This window comes from Eumetopias jubatus, unplaced genomic scaffold (assembly GCF_037043125.1).
Source record: "Eumetopias jubatus isolate StellerSeaLion01/CBP00866 unplaced genomic scaffold, mEumJub1_p1.0 scaffold_7, whole genome shotgun sequence".
In the NCBI taxonomy this organism is placed as follows: Eukaryota; Metazoa; Chordata; class Mammalia; order Carnivora; family Otariidae; genus Eumetopias; species Eumetopias jubatus.
In genome coordinates, this window is record NW_028274813.1 from 15,582,035 (window position 1) to 15,606,491 (window position 24,457).

General features: G+C 40.0%; 1 protein-coding gene and 1 long non-coding RNA gene across 3 annotated transcripts; one reads left to right on the forward strand and one right to left on the reverse strand.

The window, feature by feature from the left end:
* Nucleotides 1-8,484: 8,484 nt before the first annotated feature.
* On the reverse strand, nt 8,485-17,963 carry GPR65 (G protein-coupled receptor 65). 2 transcript variants are annotated; one of them, XM_028097937.2, is made up of 3 exons: nt 17,884-17,963; nt 17,533-17,614; nt 8,485-10,153 (listed from the first exon to the last, which is right to left on the reverse strand). In XM_028097937.2, the coding sequence occupies exon 3, from the start codon at nt 9,701-9,703 to the stop codon at nt 8,678-8,680; it is 1,026 nt and encodes a 341-aa protein (XP_027953738.1). In that variant the 5' UTR covers nt 9,704-10,153; nt 17,533-17,614; nt 17,884-17,963; the 3' UTR covers nt 8,485-8,677. The 2 variants fall into 2 exon arrangements, with proteins under 2 accessions (XP_027953738.1, XP_027953734.1); XM_028097933.2 differs by lacking the exon at nt 17,533-17,614.
* A 2,954-nt stretch (nt 17,964-20,917) lies between these two features.
* LOC148163853 (uncharacterized) lies at nt 20,918-23,740 on the forward strand. Its single transcript, XR_015768474.1, has 2 exons — nt 20,918-21,260; nt 22,382-23,740. It is a non-coding gene; the product is annotated as an uncharacterized LOC148163853 (long non-coding RNA).
* The last annotated feature ends 717 nt before the right edge of the window (nt 23,741-24,457 follow it).

The following is a 24,457-nucleotide window of genomic DNA, read 5'->3' on the forward strand; positions in this document are numbered from 1 at the left end:
TGCTCACACAGCATTCTATACAAATTAGAAAAAAAAATGCACCTTCCTTAAGACACTTTCCCTCCTGTCACACTGATTTTATTTGAACACTTTGCTGCCAGTGCTCTAAAGCTGCCATAATAAATGTACAAATCTACAATGTCTGGTGAAATGAACGGTGCTCCTTAGATGTAGGTTTCTTGTGCAGTGCTCAACCTGCAAAACTGTATGCTAATTTCTGTTTTTGTACCACACTGATATGCCTCATAATGAATATGTGGTTTTCCCCAGAGGCTTGCAGCTGCCTGTAGGGAAAGCAGGTTACCAACATTGACTATTCTCCCCTACCCACTCTGGAAGTTCCTACTGCTCCTCAGATCATGAGATTCAACATTTGTCTCCGATGTATTTATTTTAATTCTTCCTTGTCTCCTCCCCATAGTCCACTGGGGTCAGGAGGCCAGGCTTCTTTAATTTTTTTTGCATAACAAGAGCTGTGTTTGTATCCTGGGTCCTCGCTTCCCTTGGCTTCTTGAAGACTCCAAGTTTAAGTCACCCAGTCTGGTTCTTCATATGAAATGTGAGCCCAAGGAGTTTTAAAAATTCTTTTCTTTCTCCATAATGTCTAGCTTTTGAGACTCTGCTGATTAGTGGCTCACAAATAATATTGACTTCTTTTTTCTAGCTAAAATTCACCCTTTTCCTGAAGCACGAAAACACATTGCTTCAGTGCATGGGCCCCTCAGGGCAGCGGTATTTACTAGATTTGAAAACATATCAGGAAAGGTCTCACAAAAATTGAATCATTCTACCTTTCTCTTGCAGAACCTTATCAAAGCCTGTAAAAAGAAGCTCAAAAACTCCAATGTCTTGATTTATTTTATTTTATTTTATTTTTTTAGCAATCCGCTGATATGAGAGCCTTGGTAGGCATTTTCTGAGTCCCAGGTTGTAGCAAGAAACAGTTTAAACAATTATTTTGCTGCCGTTTACTAACAAGGGCTGCTAACTTCACTGGCTACATGAGTCCTCATTGCCCTCTCCAAACCTTCTCAGCCCTGCTTCTTCAACAATCTGACATCATCATCCTCTCTTCATGTTCCAAAATTTTGGGGTTTTAAAAAGGAAAAAAAACCTGACTCCGATTGATTTGAAGGACAAGGAGTCTTATTTGGTTCATGTAGCTGCAATGCGCAGAGACTCATCACATCATGGGACCCAGCTCCAGGGCTCTGTGATTCCCTGAATTCTTCTTTCTTCCATGTGACGGTTATTTCATAACCACAAGATGGCCACTGAGATTCCATCACCTCATCCGCGGAGCATATCATCCAGAGCAAAAGCAAGAGCCTTTGTTCCAGCATTACAAGCAGATTAGGTCACGTGCCCACCACTCAACCCATCATTGGTCCAGGGCATTGGGCTGCTTTGATTGGCTTAACTCAGGTGCACGCAGCACTCCGGAAGCCAACTACACGGATTTTGAAGGGAATGTCAATCAACCTGATGCACAGGCATCTGGGTCATTAGCCGGCTTCTACGCAGTCTTGTCAATGAGCCCTATCCCCCAGGATAGTCAGGGAGGCAGCAAAGAACCAGTGAGGTGCAAAGGACCATGACGGCTTAGATAACGTCCCTGGTGATTGCTAGCGTCCTCTATTTTCTTAGCATCATGTAAACCTCCCTGATTCTGGTATAAACCTGGAAGAGGAGGGCAGTCCGGGAATGACGGGGATGGAATTTCCTATAGCTTGGCGGTGTCTGGGCTGGGAGTTAAAATTAAATAGACTTGAAGAAAAGGCAGCAATATTTTTTTTAGCACTGAATCAGTGAACAGACTCATGCCATTGTAGAGGCTGCAATAAGATCAAGTCAATTTTTTAACATCTTACTAAAAATTTAGGGAATGAACATCCTAAAATTCCTTGAGTCAGGGATGATAGATGGAGATCAACATGACACTTCCTGTTTTTATCAATTTGAGATGAGTAAAATGTCATTGATAATATCTGCTTCTGTTTTTTTTCTTCAAAGACTAGATTTGTTTATTTGAGACACATAGAGAGAGAGGGAGTATAAGAATGGGCGGTGGCAGGCAGAGGGAGAAGCAGGCTCCCCGCTGAACAGGGAGCCAGACGTGGGGCTCCATCCCAGGACCCTGGGATCATGACCTGAGCCGAAGGCAGACACTTGACCAACTGAGCCACCCAGGCGCCCCTATCTGTTTCTGTTTTAACAAATATAACAAATGTTAACTAAGGCTTTCTTGAAACTCTTTCTCCTTAAGCTTATTTTCCCATATAATCTTAAAATTTTTCAACCCCAAATATCACTGGGGTTGTTCCAAGGATTTCAGATACTCAACTCCAGGGTTAGGACAAAGGGTGAAATTGTACCATTCTTGGTTCCCTCCATTAATTGATTTATTATTTATTCACTCAACAAACAATCCTGATCACCAGTGAGGACACCCTTTACAAGTAGTCCTTTTAGGGGTCAGAATAAGATCTGTAGACCAAGAAGGAGAGTCTCTGCCTCTCTCAGACCCTGCTTTGCTTTGGCAATCCTTTAATCCAGGGAAGATGCGGCAAATGCTACAATGCAGTGGGTCTGCCTTTCCTGTAGTCCCTTTGAACACAGAGGTCACACTTTCCGTTCTCTGGTGAACTGCCAGGGACACACTGAAGGCATTGCCCTGAAGATTCACAACAGCATTCCTTAGCCTCAGCTAGTGTCAATTCCATGAAAGGGTGAATGGCATGAGAGACGATAGTGTTTAGTTACCAATATTTTTAAATCAATATTTTATCAGTGTTTTTAAAAATACTAATAGAACCTAATGAATCTGGCATTCATGTGCAGCCTTCCAAAGGCTCATGGTACCCCTCTCTGGGGCATATCTGCAGAGGCACTTTTTAGTTCATTATTTTAATCCTTTGATGTGATATAATTAACTGTGAAATGAAATCAGGGTTTCCAAGTTAATCCATTTGTAAGTAAGTGTCAATAGTCTTGGAGCCAAGACCAGAGATTTTACAATAATTTTGAAAAGATTTCTTTTAGAAGGATGTTTATGAGTTCAATTACACATCCAACAAAGATCAATGAAATGCCGAGAGCTCATGTTAATATTTTTCATAGCACTGGCAAGTCAAATCATTGTCGAGCAAGATTTCTTGATTGTATTTGATTTGAAATTAGTTGAGCACACATTTCCTAGATAACAAAATTTATATTTTTATTCTCAAGCTTACACCGAACAATATGGAGACTTCCCTAGCTCATTTCTTTATTGGCTTGCTTTTTGAACACATAATTGCAACATCATTTGAGGAATCATAACCTATTCCTAAATGTGTAAAAATCCACTGGTGTTTCATAAAGGACTTAAGAAAATTATAGGCAGAAGAAACAGATCACAGGCCATTATAATGTTTAATGATATGCAAATGCTGGTAAATTATGACCTCATTACTGTTCTTTGGGGGAGGAACAGATTCAAACAATTCAAAATAACAGATTCATTTTTAGTGCTGAGATATAACAATAATAAATTTGAAATTGAAAATCATACATATATTGAATTACATCTTGAATTTCATAGATAATAGTTTTATCACAGTAGACAAAATTGCAAACTTTTTTTTTAAAGATTTTATTTATTTATTTGACAGAGAGATCGAGAGAGAGCACAAGTAGGCAGAGAGGCAGGCAGAGGGAGAGGGAGAAACAGGCTCTCTGCTGAGCAGGGAGCCCGATGCGGGGCTCGATCCCAGGACCCTGGGATCATGGCCTGAGCAGAAGGCAGACGCTTAACCGACTGAGCCACCCAAGTGCCCAAAATAGCAAACTTCTGATAGCTCAAATATTTTGTTTCTACTTATGTGAAAGGCAGTGGGTATTTTCTTACATGGGTCAGATAAGCAAACAAGGATCAGTTATCCATGTTGTATCCACATCCTGCAGAAATTACACAGTTATGTTCTCTTCCATGTGGACTGACCAATTTGAGGTGCTGGAAAAAATGATGCGAAAATGATACATGGACCCTGGGGATGTCGCACTGGCCTGGGAAGGCCCCGCACAGCCGCTTCTATTTTTCTTTCGCTCTTTGTACTTAAATAAACTTATTTTAAGGGGCAAAAAAAATAAAAAATAAAAAATAAAATAAAATGATACATGGAGTTTAAACCAAGTGAAATTACCTGATGATTACTGAGCTTTCCAGAAAGCAGAGAAACAAATGATGCGAACTGAATTTCACTTTCATTCCTAATTTATAGGGGTATTTCTTGTTTCTTGGATAGAAATCACATTACACTACTTCACTCTTTGGGAGTGGCGGTTAGCTGGGAAACTACAAGGTTCTAAATAGAACATGATCGACATCTAGTGGCCACAGGCAAGGCCTCTGTGTGATTTTTCTTGGCCAGGGACGGATGATGTCGCAAAAAAAGGATCTTCGGAGAAGGAAGCTGAATTCTTGAATGGCTTTCTTCTCCCTCACCCAAGGTTGACCCAATTTTGCCATTGCTTATTCCTGCAAACAAGGGGCATTCAGCTAATGCAACTAAATAACATGAACTTAATCACTCTGTGCTCCATCTTTAAGCTGTACGAAATGCCAAAGAATAAAAGAAATGAATGGTCAACCTTTTTTTTTTTTTAAGTTGAATCCAATCAGGTGTTTATATTATGAACAAAGAACAACAGAGGACATTCTTCATTTCCTTTAAATTAACCTCCTGTTTTTCTCCCCCATAATTGTCTGCCCAGAAGATGTAAATAAAACAACCAAGTCAGAATTGGATTTTTCCAGAATATTATTTTCCAGAATAGTCCTTAGTAGCCACTTCTGGCTGAAGGAAAGAGAAAGGAGGTAGGGATAGGCAGGGAGGATCTCAACAATGTCCCCCCGACTGCTGATCTAGTAAACAACAAAATGAAAACACCCACAAGGTGCAAGTAGGTAATATGTGTTCTCCTAGTTGGTATTGGGCATCTTATGCAACAGTACAAACATGTGCTAAAAGATCCCAGGAATTTTTGTTGGTTTGTTTTTGTGATATGGAGCAGGTTGTTTGTGTCGGTGAACATGCGTTATTTGTGTATGGGTGTGTCTGTTGGAGGAACAGCCTACCGATTCATGGCAGGGTCACCCGATGGATTTAGACAAAGAAGTCTATTATCACAAAGGCCTTGTTGGGTCAGGGTGTTAACAGTAGCTGTTGTGTTCCCATAGCAACCTGGGGATGGGTTTAGCCAGGGAAGAACAGAGGCCCCATGCATAAATGACAGAATGATGACAGTGGTGGCTGGACTAAAGGAAGCCCAGGGCGAGATAAAAGTGTTGGAAAAAGAAATACTTACATGCCATGCACCACAGATTCTATTTTAGAATTGGTACTGCATAATTCAAAATAAGTAAGTCAAGTTCACAAGGTCAACAGAGGCAATTGGTAAATAATTGTTTATTTGATCCTAACATTAAAGAATGGAAACATAATGTCTTGGGGAGAATTTATGGCTTAAATTGAAAAGAGAAAATGGAATAAATGAGGTTGAGGAAGCTGATTTGCTCGGGTTGCCCCTACAGAGATGAGGCTGTATCATTTGATCTAAACGAGGTGGTTATTTTTGATGTGTTTTCACTTCTCCTTCACTCACAAACCTTCTTCAGATGAGGTAGGAAAAATGGAGGTTTTAAAAACCTGTGCTCAGTTTCCTCACTGGCCTATCTAAGATGTCTAACTGAGTTCATTAGATTAAGAAATAGGGGCGCCTGGGTGGCACAGTCAGTTTAGCGTCTGAATCTTGATTTTGGCTCAGGTCATAACCTCAAGGTCATGAGATTGAGCCCCATGTTGGGCTCCCCGTTCAGCGGAGAGTCTGTTTGAGATTCTCTCTCTCTCTCTCTGCCCCTCCCCCACTCCCTGCACATATGCTCCTTCCTCTCGCTCTAAAATGAATAAATAAATAAACAAATCTGAATAAGGAAATTAAAAGTCAGAAACTTAAACAAATTAAAAATGGGTGTCCACCCCTCTATTCATGGTGATGTCCACAGTGTGTATCTCCTCAACCTTGTGAACTCCCTGGAACAGGCACTATTGAGAATGTGCCACAGAGCCAGAGAAAATGGAGGCCCTTAAGTTACCTTAAGGGATGTGTTTAGCCCCCCGGAAAAGTAACCCCAGCAGTGATGTGCTCGGGCCAGCTCCTGTCAGCTCACGTTGCCACATTCCTACCCCAGTGTCCTGGGGACTTCTCTATCTCTTGGGTAGCTGCCCACTAATCCTGATAAAGATCAGAATAACTAATAATGAACATCTAGAAATCTCATCACCTTCTACCAAATGGTTTTCACACCTACTTGTTAAAAGCAAGTGTTACGCTTGCCCCTGCAGTGTATGGAAACTGAGCCTTAGCGAGAACACAAAGTTCTTCAAGGTCAAACAGTGGGTGGTCGGTGGTGTTCCAGTCTGGGTCTTCGGCCAACAAGTCCCAGGTGATAATAGCTGTAGGGTCTTTCTCCCTCCAGACATACTTACATGTTAGTGGAGGACTGTAATTAGGAACTGGAAAAGCTTTTCAAAACTGAAGGATTAACTTTCCAATGTTGGGACTGTAGAAAATTTTAGATCATATCTAGAGTGCTTTGCCCTGAAATCAGGACAGCATCCCGCCACCGTGGGTTCTCTGAGACTGGCCCTGCTCAGACAGGATGGATAGGCTGCTTGAAGGTTTTGGCGGCCTGGTTCATTTTTAACCTATCCTACAACATTCTAAATCAGTGATCCTGTTGTTAATCATTAGGTAGGACATTCTTATTAAGGGTGCCATGAATTTGTATTTGCTCCATCTCTTTATATAACCAACTGAGGCAAAGTCTTAACCAGGTCTCTGTAACAGATGAGCTTAGTTACTATCCATATGATTTATTATATTTCCAGAGGCTTTCACTAATAAAACAACTCTCCTTCCCCCCTTATCCTGATCTAAGTCCAATGACTCTCCTGAACAATTCTTCATGCATGTAAACCTTTTGCATCCCTAAAGAAAGAAAGGGTAGAGATGTTAAAAACAAATAACAAAAAAATAAACATAAAGGAGGAAAAGCAACTCTGGAGGGAAATCAGGATTTTGGGGTTCAATCCTGGCTCTGCTTCCAACTAACTGTATGATCTTGGACAAGACATTTAATCAGCATCTAGGTTTTCAGATGTGGGCAAAATTGTGTTTGGATCTCTTAGTTTTACAAGTATTCAACTTACAGCCTGCCAATAATTTATCAATAATTAATCAAACAGCCTAAACTATTTTGATTACTCTTCATTTTAATGGTGTATCTTTAGCTTTTAAGCATATGTGAATGTATCTCAGTGTGACCAGACAGAATCTATTAATTCTCCAGAAAATTTATGATCAGAAAAATACAAAGAACAGAGAATACACAAGTGACCTCAAAGCAAGGTGGTTTTCTCTTGTGTACCTAAACCATCACAGAAAACCTTAATAGAAAATGTAGTCAGTTTGTGTACTCACTGATTTTATTATTGAAAAGATACAGTCTTTCTTGTTCCCAGGATGTTTGTTTTCTAATGTGAAGGCACAACATGGTACCAAGACATTTGCTATCAGATCATTTTGCAGGGAGGGGAAGTAGAAGGAACAGATAGGAAACAGACAGGAAAGAGAAAGGAGAGGAGTAGTGTATGATAAAAAAAAAAAAAATCCTTAAAAATCTGGAAAAATACTCTGGTTCATAAAAATGTTTACTTAATGAATGCCTGCTTAAAACTAGGCAGAGTAATTTCCACAATGAAAAAATATAAACATGAAAGAATATATTCTATCAAGAGTCTCTAAATATTCTAAGTCCAAAAAGAAGTCCCCGACTGTAAGATTTAATGGAATAAGTTGTCTATAATATGTCTTTTTGTCTAGACATTAAACTTCTGGTAATTTCAGCTATGTTGTGCTCAACTGTAATTTAAAAAAAAATTATGATTTTAAAGAAACTAAAGAAGGTCTCTGAGCAGCTGAAAGAGCGTTCATGTAGCTCATAGCTTTATATCATGGAAGAGGCCTTCAGACTCCTATTTACTTTTTCTTTATAAAAAGTCTTATCAGGTTTCCAAACTGATGTAAGCTTCATAAGACTTCATGAGACCATTTCTTCTGAAACCCTAGTACTTAACACAAAGCTTAGTACATAGAGGGGGCTCAATAAATATTTGTTACCTAATGAGAAGAATAGAAGCAGTATGTAGTAGTTGAGGTTGTCGGAGACAGATACACACAATTGAGAAAAGTGACAGTTGGTGGTCTGAAATCCATGAAAGAGTGACAAAAATCATGAAAACCAGACACAAAGCTCACTGATTCAAGGACACAGAGTTCCATACATCTACTAACCTCTAAAAGGTTATAGCATGGATAAAAAAAAAAACACCAAACAAAAGAAACCATTTGCCATCGATAATAATGATCTAGAGTCATTAGGATAATATCAAATTTTGTTTAATATTCAATTTAATAAAACTCAGGGAACCATACAGTACACTTCTAAAAGATTTTCACTGAAGAGGATTAAAATATTCAATTGGAACACTTCGTCTCCTCCTATGCTTGATTTCCTCTTCTAAATGTAATCTTGATGATATGATACTGTGTACCTTAAAAAAAATCTTTGCTTCTATTCCAGGATTTCTAATTCCACAGTGTCTCTGGTAGACATAGAAAGTATGCTTCTTCTTTGTCCTTTTGTGTTATTAAGCTTCTCAGTACAGAATTTTAATATATTCCACATATCAGATCTTCCTGTTTCAGTGACAAAACAGTACAGAATTGGATCTGCAACACAATTTAAACTTGTTAATGCAACCGTGATTCTATACATTTTATAAGTCTGCTTCCCAGACTTATGGTCTTTAAAGATAAGTTCACTGAAGTTCACATCATGCTCTAAGATGCTGCGAATCAGCAGCATCACATGAAAGGGAGTAAAACACAAGACAAAAGTCAATGTGATGCTAGCAAGGAGTTTTATGATTCTCTTCTTTTCACTGTTTTCCGTGGCTTGATTATGCTGCACGGCTTGATAGACCTTCTGGTTGCAAATCATGATAATGACCAGTGGTACTGCATACCCCGTACATGTCCTAAAGAAGTTGAAATGGATTTGCCACTTCTCCAGGGGGTACTTGTCGTAGCATAAAGTAAAATTAGACTTCTTGGCATCACAATATTCTATAGTTGTTTCATCTTCCCACAGGATAATACCATTGAATATGGTTTCCAATACCCAGATGGCTAGGCTGACCATGAAGGCAAATCTTCTTGTCCTTAAAAAAGAAAACCTCAAAGGGTGGACCACAGCTAAGTACCGATCGACGGCGATGCAGGTGAGGAAGGCCGTGCTGCTGTAAAAGTTCATGTACATGAAGAATGCACTCCCCTTGCACAAGGCAGGAGAGAAGGTCCAGTTGTCATTATTCCAAGTGTAATCAATCCATAGAGGGAGAGTTAATGTGTAGAGCAGATCTGAGAGTGATAAACTGAAGAGGTAAATTCCTAGCTCATTCCCCTTCTTTGCTTGCAGAAAAGACACACATAGAGATCCGATGTTGGCTGGGACACTGGCTATGACCACAAAGATGTAAACAATCGGAAATAAATAGTGATCCAGGTCGTGCTGTTCTTCAATACATGTGCTGTTCATTTTCTCGTATGAAGGTGGCAACTACATTTGTTCTCAGAAGGTAAATAGCAAGGTCAGTTTTGCCTCCTTCCAGTTTGTTTTTAACATCTTTTTTACTAAAATGTGTCCATTTTTCTTTGTTTTCAAAAGTTCTGATTCATTCATCGGTGCTTTTAAAGGGTGGATGTAGACCAATTTTCACAAAGATATCAATGGTTGGAAGTCAGAATCCAGCCTCCTGACAGTTAGCCACAATGGCCAGTGGATTTTGACGAGCAGAAGTCCACGTTCTTATTATCACAGAATGCTGATGAAGAACCCTCAGGGACCAACGGGGTCATCCCTCAGCATCCGCAGAGTGTTGTCCCCATTTTGTTTCTCTTCACAAAACTCGGGAGATTGGTGCACACATGAATATAGAAGGCTTTGTTTTCACAGAGATTAACATCTCTTTTTACCATGCCTTTGTTTCTGTAATGAAAGATGAACTAGAATAGTTTAGATGTTTAGCAGATGCATCATGCTTTTGAAACAATCTTCTTTTATTTCATTTCTTGAAGATATCAAAAATGTATTAAATTACAATGAAGGTGTTTAAAAAGGGAAATTATTTAATTGACTTCAGTGAATGAAATCAAGCTGAGAAATTTTACTCTATTTCAAATAAGAATTACCCACAAGGTGATAGATTAGAGGGAATTCTATTTCTCACTGGACATGATCACAAAGCTAAAGTTACAACGTTAATTTCAGAGCTAATAAAAATGGCAAATGTAATGATTTGTTTGTAATCAGTAAATGCTTTTGAGTTGTATGATAAACTGTATAGTTATATGATTTCAAATGTTTAATTTTGTATGCAATCTAGGTATGAGGCACTTTCACTATCCGCTTATTAGCCAAGAAAATATTGTCACAAGAAATGTAATAAAGTGAAATATTTTCAAATATAGCAGCTTGCTAAAACTTCATAAATAATTAGAAACACTGCCTCTTTTTGTTTTTCCTTCGCTTCCTTCATGGGCACATTATCTTTCCTGTACTTTTGTGAAAGAGAGGGCAGAATATTCTTAATTCTGGGCAAAATCTTGTCATCATCAGCGTCTACCTTTGTACCTGATTGTTTATTAGCTTAGTTTTTTAAAGGTCTGATGTTATAGATTCACATAGGAACAGAGAACCCATTCTTCTCTTCATAGTAGAGTAGAGAAATACTTCTGTCTCTATTCCTTTGCTAGCGAGGCCTATTAGTGCTTTGGATGATTTATGTGACAGGGAGCGTCACAGGACCCTCTGTAGAGTAACTATGCAGAGAACAAAAGATTTGTCTTCTTGTTGTGTGCTTGATGACACCAAAACCACCCATTTCCTAGTGTGAGTGAGCCTGAGCACCACAGAGGCCTTGCCACCGCAAGTCACAAGAGTTCTGCTAGAAGAAAAAACCATGTTCAGAGTACCTATTTATATGTCATTCTTAAAACAAAGTGGAGAACTAAAATTCCCCAAATCTTCTTGTTTTACCACACCTAGAAATATGAACAAAATGTGAGAAAACAACCTTTTAAATCAATAGGTGAAACTTCCAGAGAGGAAAAAAAAAAAAACAAAACTGTGATGGAAAAAAGGAAGTGGGAGCTGAGATCAGGAAGGTAGGTGAGCAAAAAACTCTGGATGTCCTGGAGGCATATGTGGATTGGAAGAAGTAACTAGAGCCTCTAATGCAGAGAAGCTGGAGACAGAGCTCAGACACACACAGGCAGGAAGTGGTTCTCTATATCCCACAGGTGTGGGGATCCTGGAGCCTCTGCTCTCACACAAAAGGTGAATTAGAAAAATAAACATAAGAAACAACAAACTGGACAGCTCCTTGCAGACAGCAGGGGAAGTTGGCAAGTTTCCGTGAGGAGCCATGATGAAAAATCCCTGAGTATTCATGGCTTCTGGCTGGTCCTCACTCGGGAATGGGGACTGAGTCTACACTCTTAGTTTAGTCCTGCGATCTGCACACCAGCCATGAACTCGTGCTGAATCTATGTGCTCAACTTCGTCAGTCATCAAGGGAATTCAAACTAAAACCACAACAAGATATAACTATACACCCCCCTGAATAAATAAAATGAAAAAAGAAATTACCAAGTTGTGGTGAGGATGTAGAGCGCCTGGGACTCTTATATACTGTTGGTTGGAAAATTGTTTTGACACTTACGTATACCGTGTGATTTAGCAATTCCATTTCTAGGTATATGGTCAACAGAAGTACATACAGGTGTTTACTGAAGGGTGTGGGTTAGAATTAGGATATTCATAGTAGCGTTATTTGTAATATCCCCCAAGTGGAATGAGCACTTGTAGTAGAATAGAGAAGTAAATGGATAAGTAAATTTTAACACAATTGAAATCTATACATCAATGAAAATGCACAAATTATTGCTGCGTACAATAACACAGTTGAAGCTCAGAAACACAAGGCAGAGTGACAGAAAAAGGCCGGCACAGAAGAATATATACTATCTGATTAAAAAGTAGGTAAAGTTAATCTACACTGTTAGAAATCAGAGCAGGGGTCCATTTATTAAAGGCTTTCTATGTGCTAGGCACCATTTAAAATGGCATGCATATTTTTTATAATTTATGTGTTACTACAATTCTGTGCTATTTATTATAACCTTATATTACAAATAAAGAATTGAGCCATATATTAAGCCATTACCCTGGAAATACCTATTTAATCATTGGTAGAACTCTGGCCACAATCCTAGGTTGGAATGTTAAATAAAGCCTCTTGACTCTTAACCATTTTGCTTTCTGCCTTTTGCATAAAAATGCCTTAGAAAGCTGAGGTATTTTTGTAGCAATGCAGACCAGCTTTGTCGAGAAAGAAGAGAATTATTTTCTATTTTCTACTGAAATACTAGCACCAATAGATTAGTACAAGTCTTCTAGCCATAATAACAGATCTAATTAAAGAAAATAATTTGTGAATAATCATCTCTGTAAATTGAATAGAAAGTGACCACATGTTTTCTAGAAAACATCACTTGCGTATTGTCTGTTAGACTACACAGGCTTCAAATAAACTTGTAAAAATCATCATCTCACATCATGTCCTCACACTTAGTAACAATGTGTTGTTATGTGCCCATAGATTTCTTTTCTATAATGGATAATGTATCGGATTTACTTAGACAGGCTCTAATTTTTCCTGCACTTGATTTGAGAAATAGATGGCTAAAAGGAGCATATATCCTGCTACCACACTCAAAACAATTTCCCAGTTCTTAAGATTCATGAGGCTGAGCTTCGAGGAGTCTATTGTTGATTTCAGGAATCCTCTGTGAACTATTTCAAGGTTGAAATTAATTATCTTTCACCATTCATAATGTGGTAAGGAAGAAAATGTAGATAAGACCAACTGTGAGATTGATATATATGTAGCATGATATGTCTGCATTGTTGCAAAAGTCATGTGTTGTTGAAGCCGGCATCCATCTTGCCAGTCCAGATGCAAGAACCAACCCTACCTAGAGGGGCGCCTGGGTGGCTCAGGGTCCTGGGATGGAGCTCCGCATCAGGTTCCCTGCTTAGTGGGGAGTTTGCTTCTTGCTCTCCCTCTACACTTCCCCCGCTCGTGCTCTCTCTCTCTTCCTCTCTCTCGCTCACTCTCTCTCTCAAATAAATAAATAAAATCTTAAAGAAAAAGAATGAACCCTAGAGGTTATACCACCTGTGGGCATGGCAGGGCCCGCTAGGCAGCCTGTAGGAATGCAACCCCATTAACTTACAAGTAGTTAATCAGCACTACCTTAAATATATAATTACTAAATTTACCAAATGAAATCTCTAACAGAAGGAATAAAGATGTTTTTCAGAATCTAAGTCTCCTGAGATGGAAAGGACCTTCAGGGGGCCAGATGAAGCAAGATCAGAGCACCCGTTAACAAGACCTCATGGGCCTCCACTCAGTAGTGTCCACCTTTGGGGCCCCTGGGTGGCTCAGTGGGTTAAGCATCTGCCTTCAGTTCAGGTCATGATCTCAGGGTTCTGGGACTGAGTCCCATGTTGGGATCCTTGCTCAGTGGGGAGTCTGCTTCTCTCTCTCCCTCTCCCCCTGCCCACCACTCACTCTCTCTCTCTCAAATAATAAATAAGATCTTAAAAAAAAAACAAAACAGAGCGCCTGGGTGTCTCAGTTGGTTAAGTGACTGCCTTCGGCTCAGGTCATGATCCCGGAGTCCTGGGATCGAGTCCCACATCGGGCTCCTGGCTGAGCGGGGAGCCTGCTTCTCCCTCTCACTCCCTCCCCTCTCATGCTGTTTCTTTCTCTCTCTCTCTCTAAAAATAAATAAATAAATAAATAAATAAATAAATAAATAAATAAAATCTTTAAAAACAAAAACAAAACAAAACAGTGTCCACCTTCTCAGGAGACCTCTGCTAGCACGATCTCATAGGCCTCCACTCAATGATACCCACTTCCTCAAAGACCCCTGCCCCAAATTTTACCCTTCAGAGCCCTCACTTGCCAGCCATTGGGGAGCTCAGGACTCTAGAGTATTAGCTCCCCATTCTTCTGGGTGGTGCCACACTAATAAATACCCTACCTTTCTTCACTGCAAAACTCAGTGACAGTTTTAATTGGCTTGCTGCACATTAGATGGACAAACCCTTGTTTAATTTGGTTATAAAGTATCATATTAAACATTTAAATATCAGAAAAAAAAAGAAGTCAGGTAGTGGTTACTTTGGGGGAGGGGCCGGGTAATGACTGGAAAAGGGCATGAGGGAGACTTCTGAGAATTTGTCATATTCTGGTTTTGCTCTGAGTGTTCATTCCATGAACGTGTTCAGTTTGTAGACATTCATCAAGCTGTACACTTAGGACATGTGCATTTTTCTGCATGTATGTTATATTGCAATTACAAAGTTAGAAAGTAGAATCAAAGGCTCTGTGGGATGAGCTATAAAGAATCTTGACAGCCAACCATCATCTAAATTACCTGCAGATGGAGCATATAGACCTTCTTAAGAACTGATAAGATTTTACTTCTTTTCTCACATATAAAAAGAAATTCATAGAAACCAAAGCAAACAATAAATAATATAAACAATATGAAAATGAATTCGCCAAAAATGAAAGTTTGCCATATGAAAAAACAAATATCCTAGGAACCTGGAAGAAGTAAATACAAATCATCCCTTGAGGAAAGTTCTCTCAACCTAGGCTTCAAAGAATTCTCTCAGAAGGAATGGATGGTTGCCAGAAGGGAGGGGGCACGAGGGTGAGCCAGCTGGGTGAAGCGGAGTGGGAGACACAGGCTTCTAGTTAAGGAATGAATAAGTCACGGGGATAAAAGATACAGCATAGGGAATATAGTTGATGATACTGTAATGGTGTTGTATGGGGACAGGGCAGCTACACTTGCGGTGAGCATAGAATAAGGTATAGAGTTATCGAATCACTATGTTGTCCACTGGAAACTAATGGAACATCGTGTGTCAACTATATTTCAATAGAAAATATTAAATAAAAAAAAATCCTCACAGAGTTCTAACAAATATGAGTTCATTAAAACACACACACACACACACACACACACACACACACACACACAAATTAACCACTGTAAGATTCATCAAAAAATGAGGAAGATGAGTAGCAGATCCACAAGAGCTTTAGAATAAAATTAATAGATATACAACACAAAACAAGTATGTTTAATAAGAAATAAAGGAGGGGCGCCTGGGTGGCTCAGTTGATCAAGCGTCTGCCTTGGGCTCAGGTCATCATCCCAGGGTCCTGGGATCGAGCCCTGCTCAGCGGGGAGCCTGCTTCTCCCTCTGCCTCTGATCCTCCCCCACCCCTCTCGTACTCTCTCTCTCCCTCAAATAAATACATAAAATCTTTTTTTAAAAATAAGAAATAAAGGAAGGAATTTAAACTCATTGAAGAGAAAACTAGCATACTGCAAGATAGATCTAAGGAAATCATACAAAATTATCAGGGTGTTAAAGAGATGGGAAAAAAAACAAAGAGCCATGGAGGATAAAGCGAAAAGGTCCGCATATGTTTAATTAGAGTTCCATAAGAGACAGAAGAGAGAAAATAGGGAATGTTTGCAAAGATAATGACTGACAGCTGTCTAGCATAGATGATGAAGGACATGGAATCCTCAGATTTATGAAACCCAGCAAATCCCAAATAGGATTAAAAACAAAGATGGAAATCTACATTCACTTAGACACACTGCAATGAATCTGCTGATCCAAGACTAAGAAAAAAAAGGGCCAGAGAGAAAAAATGGAGTACCTACAAAGAATGAACTGTAGAGTGACAAAGGACTTCACAGAAGTAATAACAGAGACCAAGAGACAGTGGGTTGATATTTCCAAATGGCTATGAAAATTTATGTCATCCTATAATTATATACCCAATGGAATTAAATGTCAAAACCAAAGCAAAATTAAGGACAGTTTAAGATAAACTACCACTGAGAAAACTGACCCCCCAAATCCTCATAAAAGGGACCTCTAAAGGATAAAAGTGAAGGTAGAAAATGACACTAGAAAAAAGTCTGAGATGCACAAAGGGTTGAATAAGCTACGGAGGATGGAACTCTGCTCCGATGGCTACACAGGGTCCCACCTATCACTAGGCTCACGTGTCTGGGAAGAACACAATTCAACCATGAAAATATCCTTCCTTGGGACCAGGACTGAGAGGTCAAGGCAGGGGTCGGGGGTGGGGCGGCAGTGGGTGCCCCTTCCTCCTCTATTCATCTTAATAAGTATGCATCTTTTCTTTTAAGGAAGAAAAAAGGATGGATAAAAGAAACATAATTTTAGGAGGATTTATAAAGTTCTCAATGGAATGAATTTCTTTCTCTGTAAAAACATTTCCCGCCTTGACTAAAACCATCACAAGATCAAATAGTTTGATGAAGCAGATAGAGTGTCCTCTCTTGGATAACAGAAGCAGTGGTAATGAGGCTGTCGTTATGCGTGTGGCTCTGGAGCCTTTTTGAAAGACTCTCACAGCCTTTGGGGGGTTTGTGACCCTGGTGCTTCTTCTCTAAGTTTCAGTCTTCACAGGTAAATTTAACACTCACTTTAGAGAGTTATCGTGACAACAAAGTGAGAACACACATAATGTTCACGGCACATGGGAGGCCTTCACTATGTATTGGATGAGAGTACTGTTCTAATGACACACTGCTAGTCTGCAGGTATCCTCTGCTATCCCCTACATGTCCTGAGAGGAGATCACATTTGGTCATCTACCCAGAACATAGTGGAGACCCCAGGGGCACTCAGAGTGTAATTTGTACAGCAACATCTCACATATGATACCAAGCTCTGCAGATAATAGTTGTTGAATTAATTTGTGTGAATCTGAGATTTTTTTTTGCTTTTGAGATTTTAATGGAATACATAGTTCTTATTATTCATACCTCTTTTCAGATATCATTTTTACTACTTTAACAAAATTTTGACAAAATTGTTTTTAGAACCAGTGTTGAGAAATTTGGATAAGTTTCTAATTTTGACTTGAATTTTTACCAAATGCCAAAAGAAGATAATCCCCAGTGTATTAAAATATATCTATTATTAACCAGGTCCTCGAATAGTACAAATCATTGATGACAATGTTTTCCTAGAGGTTATAGGAAACATTTACTTCCCTTCATTGATCGGTTTAATAGCTGCTTATTAAGACTACTATGTGCCAGATACTGATAGCCACTTTTTAAGTAAGAATTATGACTTAATACTTATTAATACTGGAAATCCTATTTCCAAATTTCACATTACTTCTGATGACATAAAAAGTATCATGAGACCATCGTACCAACCAGGAAATGGCACAGGATGACTTTACAGTTGGGAGCTGGTAGATTTCTTCACAAACAATTCAGTTTGCCAATATGAGGTTTCCTGAAAAGGGAACGGAGCATAAAAATTCCTCTTTTGCATATCGGTAGTTTTACCTAACTCTTTCTAAATATCATTTTTGACATCCTTTTACCACTGCTCAGAGAAGAGGAAACCATGTGTCAGTCTCATTTCTTTCTCTCTTACAAAGTTCTGCTTCATTGCATTCATATAGCCTAAACTCGATAAAAGGTTGTGAACATTACTGACAATCATGCCAAAGTATGTCATCTACATAAAAATCTTATTTTATTGTTTAATCATACACTTACCCATGTTTCTTGGGGGTGACGATCTTGTCCACTGCGGAGCTGGATAAATCTGCTTGCACCGAGATGAGAAACTAACCCTAGTGAGGGGACGGGAAATTGCACTCATGTTTCATCACAAAACAATGAGGAAGTGACCTCTTAATGAGGATTTACATTATCCAAATTTGAACAAAAGAAGTCTCCTAAATGTTTTAAAAGATGTTTTTGTTTATTTGTTACTGTAGTATAATTGTTATGATTCACTTTCCTCTTTGCATCTTAATCACAATGTATACTGATATTATATGTGTTTATTTAATAGAATATGTACTAGAATTTCATGTAATCACTCGCTCACTCATTCATTTATTCTGTCTATACATATATCTATTATACTCTTAAGGCATTGTTCAGGGATTGATGCAGGATCTGGCTATGGTGCACAAGGACCTCATCACCCGTTGAAAGAAAGACATGTTCAGTCACAACCATAATACAAGGGCAAAAATGGATAAGTACTCAAAGAGACGTCCAAAAAAAGAAAGAAAGAAAGAAAGAAGAAAAAAAGAAAGGATGAATCACTGGATGTATGACGTGGGAGCAGATGGTCTACATGGATTCAGCTGGATGAACTTCCTGGGAAGAATGGATGTTGGGTGTGTAATGAGCATGTTTCCTTGCCTAATGGTGGCAACATTGTGAAGCCTGCCTGCTTGCCTGCCTGCCTGCCTGCCTTCCTCCCTCCTTCCCTCCCTCCTTCCCTCGCTCCTTCCCTCGCTCCTTCCCTCCCTCCTTCCTTCCTTCCTTCCTTCCTTCCTTCCTTCCTTCCTTCCTTCCTTCCTTCCTTCCTTCCTTCCTTCTCTTTCTTTCTTTCTTTCTTTCTTTCTTTCTTTCTTTCTTTCTTTCTTTCTTTCTTTCTTTTTTCTTTCTTTCTCTCTTTCTTCTTTCTTTCTTTCTCTCTCTCTCTCTCTCTCTTTCTTTCTTCTTTCCTTCCTTCTTTCTCTCTTTCTCTCTGGACCAACAGGACTAGCTACAGAGTATTTCTTTGTAGACCATTTTCTCCTTTCATTACTCTCTCAGAATAGAGAGCAGAGATTGCTAAAAACCATGCTACAACCTAGTTGACCTAACTGGCTTAGGCAAATCGATTCTTTGAAACTTGAAAATTTATTTGAGAAAGACAGAATTGTTTTAATGAAAACTCATTTAGTACTTTAACATGCGGACAGTTGCTGCCAAATCTACAAATGGTTTAATATAAGGTGAAATTAACTCCCAGAACTTTTGAGATATAAAAAAGTCAGAGACGTCACATTTGAACCTGGCCCTTGTAAACTTTTATTACAAAGGAAGGGGAAACATTATAAGGACAGGATTAATGTGGGGTGGATAAATTTGACTTAAATTTAAAAACTGTAATCAGGACAATCTGAGTCTGTTTTTGTGAACAGACATCAGAGGATGTTGCTGGTATGGTTTCTTGTTTTTTTTTAATTTCCACACAGAAGCAGAAAAGATGGTCTTGTGATAGAACCAAGACTTTTAATCTTAGAGTTATTCAGGACATAACAGGAATATAACAGATTTTCTCTACTTCCTTTGTGGGTTTCTCAAGAAGAATAACAAAAGTAACTCACATTTATAAAGTACATGAGAGTTTGCAAAGTAATTTAGCATACAGTAACTTAAAAATTTAGAATACTTCATATTTTTATTGAAATAATGAAAATTTAAGTATAATGTGGAAAATTAATAATAAAGCCCTTAAGACTTTACAAAACTGAAAGTAATGATATCATTTTCCTTGTGACTCTAATCTAAAATTCTCCTTTTTCCTTGGTTTTACACATCCACTTATCTGTGGCTTCTGGGCATTGCTATTTCATGACTCTCACAATCTCTTATTTTGCCTAAATAGACTAGATTTCTGCTTTTAGGGGAAAGGTATATTCATATTTACATCAAAATATTTGTGTCTTTTGCTCTTCAGGAAAAAGAAAGGATATAGTTACAAGATAGAAGAAACACAATCAAACTTTCACTTCTGATGAAATAGGAGAAAACCTGTGTAGTCACCTATACTAAAACTTGGCCAATTCTATACAGTAAGACATTTAACAACCTATAGTAAATTTTTTAAAAAAGATTTTATTTATTTATTTGAGAAAGAGAGAGAACGAGTGTGTGGGGGGAGGGGCAGAGGGAGAGGGAGAAGCAGATCCCCGCTGAGCAGGGACCTCCTGAGATCCCAGGACCACGGGATCATGCCCCAAACCCAAGGCAGACGCTTAACCGACTGAGCCACCCAGGCGCTCCAGTAAGTTTGCTTCTCTTGTAGTCCAGAATATATGGCAATACTGTATTTTCAACCACAGGGCTACCTACCAAACAGTTGGAAATTTCAGGGCATTGAGTCTCTGTGACATTTTTAACAGCTCCACGGTGAGAAAGAGCCACTTAGCAGTTATTCAGAAGACTACCTGAAGGGGCTGGTGTTGCTAATGTGCTGGCTGTTTGCTCTTCTGAGGCCAGCAGTAGCCAGCAGCAGGGCACTTGGTCCACCCATGGAGGAAAGGGGAAGAGAATGTGGTTCTGCCTGGTTCCACTTCTCCATGAGGCAGGCAGTGCAAGAGCCTAATCTGCCGATGAATGATCCTCTGTGAGGCTACAGGGCCTGTTCGGTGCAGTTTCACGAGCAGCTAGCAGACATGGCAGGGGATGTTCTGAAACACTGACCTGTTTCCTTTTCCCACCCCCACCCAATGCAATTAGCTATTTTGCGTGTCTTGCATCAGAAGAGGAATTCTTGGCAGAAAAGTGGATGGGTAGATGGGAGGGAGAAGACAATGCTAGGGTTTGAGATTCAAAAAATTTCTGTGGCATAGGAGAGTGGAAATTACTGAAGCACAGTCTGCTAGGGAGAGTACCTGTAGAGACAAAGCAGAGCTTCCCTCCCCCAAGAGCAGAAAAAGGGTTTTCCTGCCTGGTGGGGGTGGGACTCAGGGTTGCGAGAGAGGAAGTTATGAGAGCTCAGATGTGGCATCTGAGACGGGGACTTGGCATCCTGACTGCTTGCACCCCACTGCCCAGCAAGCCCTGCGGTGAGGTGGGGAGGCAGTTACTCCAGATGAGGCGTCTGATCTGGGGAGGAGGGTGGACCTGTGGCTCAGGTCCAGGGTGAAGTCTAGGCGGTAAGACTCAAGGGTGTGTGTGGGAGAGGCCAGAGACAGCCTCAGCAAGATGCCCCGTGCCCCTAGCACAGGGGGAGTAGAATCATTTCTGGAAGGCCACAGAGGGCACACAGAAGCGATGGAAGGCCTCAGCCCGTGTCACGGTGCTGCCAGTGGCCCAGCATGTCACACGAGCTGCCTTGTAGCTGTCGATGAGGAACAAGTTGGGTGAGTCCTCTAGGGGCTAACTACTGAAGACCAGATGGGAATGAGGGCATCTCAGGAGAGGCCAGCATTGATAGAAGGTCACCTTGAGATCCAAGGGTTGAGCTACAATCCTCTAGCATTGACAACATGAAAACTCCCTGGATCTTCCCCCCCCCCATTTTATTTATTTATTTATTTTGAAATATTTTTACCTCTTGCCCCTAGATTATGCATTTACGTTCTATTTTTTTCAAGTTTATTTTATTTTTTAGTAATTTCTACACCCAACATGGGTGTTAAATTCACAACCCTGAGATGAAGAATCCCACATGCTCTTCCAACTGAGCCAGCCAGGTACCTGGCTATTTTCATTTTCTTTTATTTATTTTTCTTTTCTTTTTTTTAAAATTTAAATTCAATTAGCCAACATATTACATACATACATCATTAGTTTCAGATGTAGAGTTCAATAGTTCATCAGTTGGATCTAATACCCAGTGCTCATCACATCACATGTCCTCCTTAATGCCCATCACCCAGTTGCCCCATCCCCCCACCCACCACCCCTCCAGCAGCCCTCAGTTTGTTTCCTATGGTTAAGAGTCTCTCATGGTTTGTCTCCCCCTTTGATGACTTCCCATTCAGTTTTCCATCTGTTACCCTATGATCCTCTGCACTGCTTCTTATAGTCCACATATGAGTGAAACCATATGATAATTGTTTTTCTCTGATTGACTTGTTTCACTCAGCATAATACCCTCCAGTTTCATCGGTGTCATTGTAAATGGTAACTATTCATCCTTTCTGAGGGCTGAGTAATATTCCATTGTATTTATAAACCACATCTTCTTTATCCATTCGTGTGTTGATAGACGCCTGAGCTCTTTCCACAGTTTGGCTATTGTGGACGTTGCTGCTATAAACATTGGGGTGCAGGTGCCCCTTCGGATCCCTACATTTGAATCTTTGAAAACTCCTTGGATCTTAGCTGGCATTGTGGGCTGAATTATACCCTCCACCCCTCTGCCAAAACTCATAGGCTGAAGTCGTAACCCTTAGTACCTCAGAACTGGACTGTATTTGGAGATGGGGCCTTTATTTATTTATTTATTTCTTAAATATTTTATTTATTTATTTGACAGAGAGAGAGAGAGACAGCGAGAGAGGAAACACAAGCAGGAGCTTGTGGGAGGAGAGGAAAAAGCAGGCCTCCCCCTGAGCAGGGAGCCCAATGAGGGGCTCGATCCCAGGACCCCGGGATCATGACCTGAGTCAAAGGCAGACGTCTAACGACTGAGCCACTCAGGCGCCCTGAGATGGGGCCTTTAAAGAGGCGATTAAGTTAAAATGAAGTGCCCTAATCCAATATGACCAGTGTCCTTATCAGAAGAGGAGATTTGGACACACAGAGACACCAGGGATACATGGGCCCTCGGGAAAGACCACGTGAAGAGAAGCTGGCCACCCGTGACCCACAGAGAGAAGCCTCTGAAGAAGCTCAACCTGTCAACACTTTGATCTTAGACTACACAGCCTCCAGAACTGTGAGAAAATGAATTTCTGTTGTTTAAGCCACCAGTCTGGGGTACTTTGTTGTGGCAGCCCTAGCAGGCTAATGCAGGCAGAACCCAGAGGAAGGTGAGGTTGGACCCCGAATGAACTGCGATTAAGTTTCCACCAGCTTGGCGATGAGAGATTCAAACACCATTTTAGCTGGGTTACAGAAAGATAAAGAATGTTCTATTTCTTGCATCTGTGGTTCTGGCCTGAGACTGGAATCATTTACATCCATGATTCTCCAGGTGTGGGTCTCCGATTAGCAGCATCGATGTCACGTGACTCATGTCATGTTTGAGAGCTACAGTTACCCATCCCTCCCCAGGCGTAGGGTGTCAGAAGCTCAGGTGGGAATCCGGCGATGTGTGTGTTCTAACAAACGCTCTGAGTAGTTCTGATGCTCCCAAGTTTGAGAACAACTGGTGTCGGGGATGGGTGCTTGGGTAAGAGACAGTGAGGGGGAGAACAGAACTCCTGAAAAGAGAGGAGTGAGGAAACCCCCTTTTTTTGAATTCTTGCCTTTGGTTGCTTTTCCCACTGTCCCTTCATCAGTGATTCAATTCCATTTCGCACCATTTTACCATGAGTTTATTTGGCTCCAGATTTTTCAAAAACTTGAGCTAATAACAGCCTGTCATTTCAGACTTGTAAATGCTTTTGACTTCAACGTCAAGTCAGATCACCTTAAGTATAGTAACAGTTAAAAAGGAGATATGTTATCAAACTAGACTAGAGGTTTTAATATGCTAGATACCTTTTTAGAAGATCTAATATGTATTTCTTGATGTCTGTAAATTACATAAGTAACTTTTAATGGCCTTTATTATGTCCACGAATGTTAAGAAGGATATTAACTCCAAATTGTTTCCTCTGATGTACTGTAGGTGTACAGACTGCTGATTAACAACTTTTAAAGTCAGGATAATAAATGGACATCTTTGTCATCCATGTGGAAGTATCTGTTCTGTTGGGTGTGCGTATGGTAAGGATAGCCAACTAACAGTTTAAGATTTAAGATCCAAGAAGTATTTCACGAATCCAGGTTTAACCAAGGCAAGTATATTATGATAACTGAGGAGGTTCAGTGCAAAGGATAGGGCAGAGAAGTACAGATGATTGGCAAAAAATTGGGTCAGCGGGGGCAGAGGGGCTAGGGACAGACAGGAGAGAGGGTATAGAGCCAGCTTGACTCGTGTGGGCTCTGTGGTATCAGGACTGGTGAAGACAGGTTCTGTTACCCACAGCTGTGGCTAATAAAAAAATCCATAGAATGGGCAGAGCAGAGATTATAGTGAAAATCCAAGAATGATAGAAATACCTGCAATTTTAGGGGCATCTGTTTGGTGCAGTTGATTAAGCGTCTGACTCTGGGTTTTGGCTCAGGTTGTAATCTCAGGGTTGTGAGATCGAGCCCTGCATGGAGCTCCGTGCTCAGCACGGTGTCTGCTTAAGATTCTCTCTTCTTCTGCCCCTCCTCACCCCATGCTTGCTCTAAAACAAAAAAATAAATCTTTTAAAAAAAGAAATATCCACAATTTTATAGAAAATAACGTTAGTCTTTATTCTCCCTGGTGCTTTTTTAGAGGATGCTAAAATATCTTTGCAAATGTGCAATAATTGAGCTAATTACTTATGGTGGTTTATAATACTAACTTCTTTAA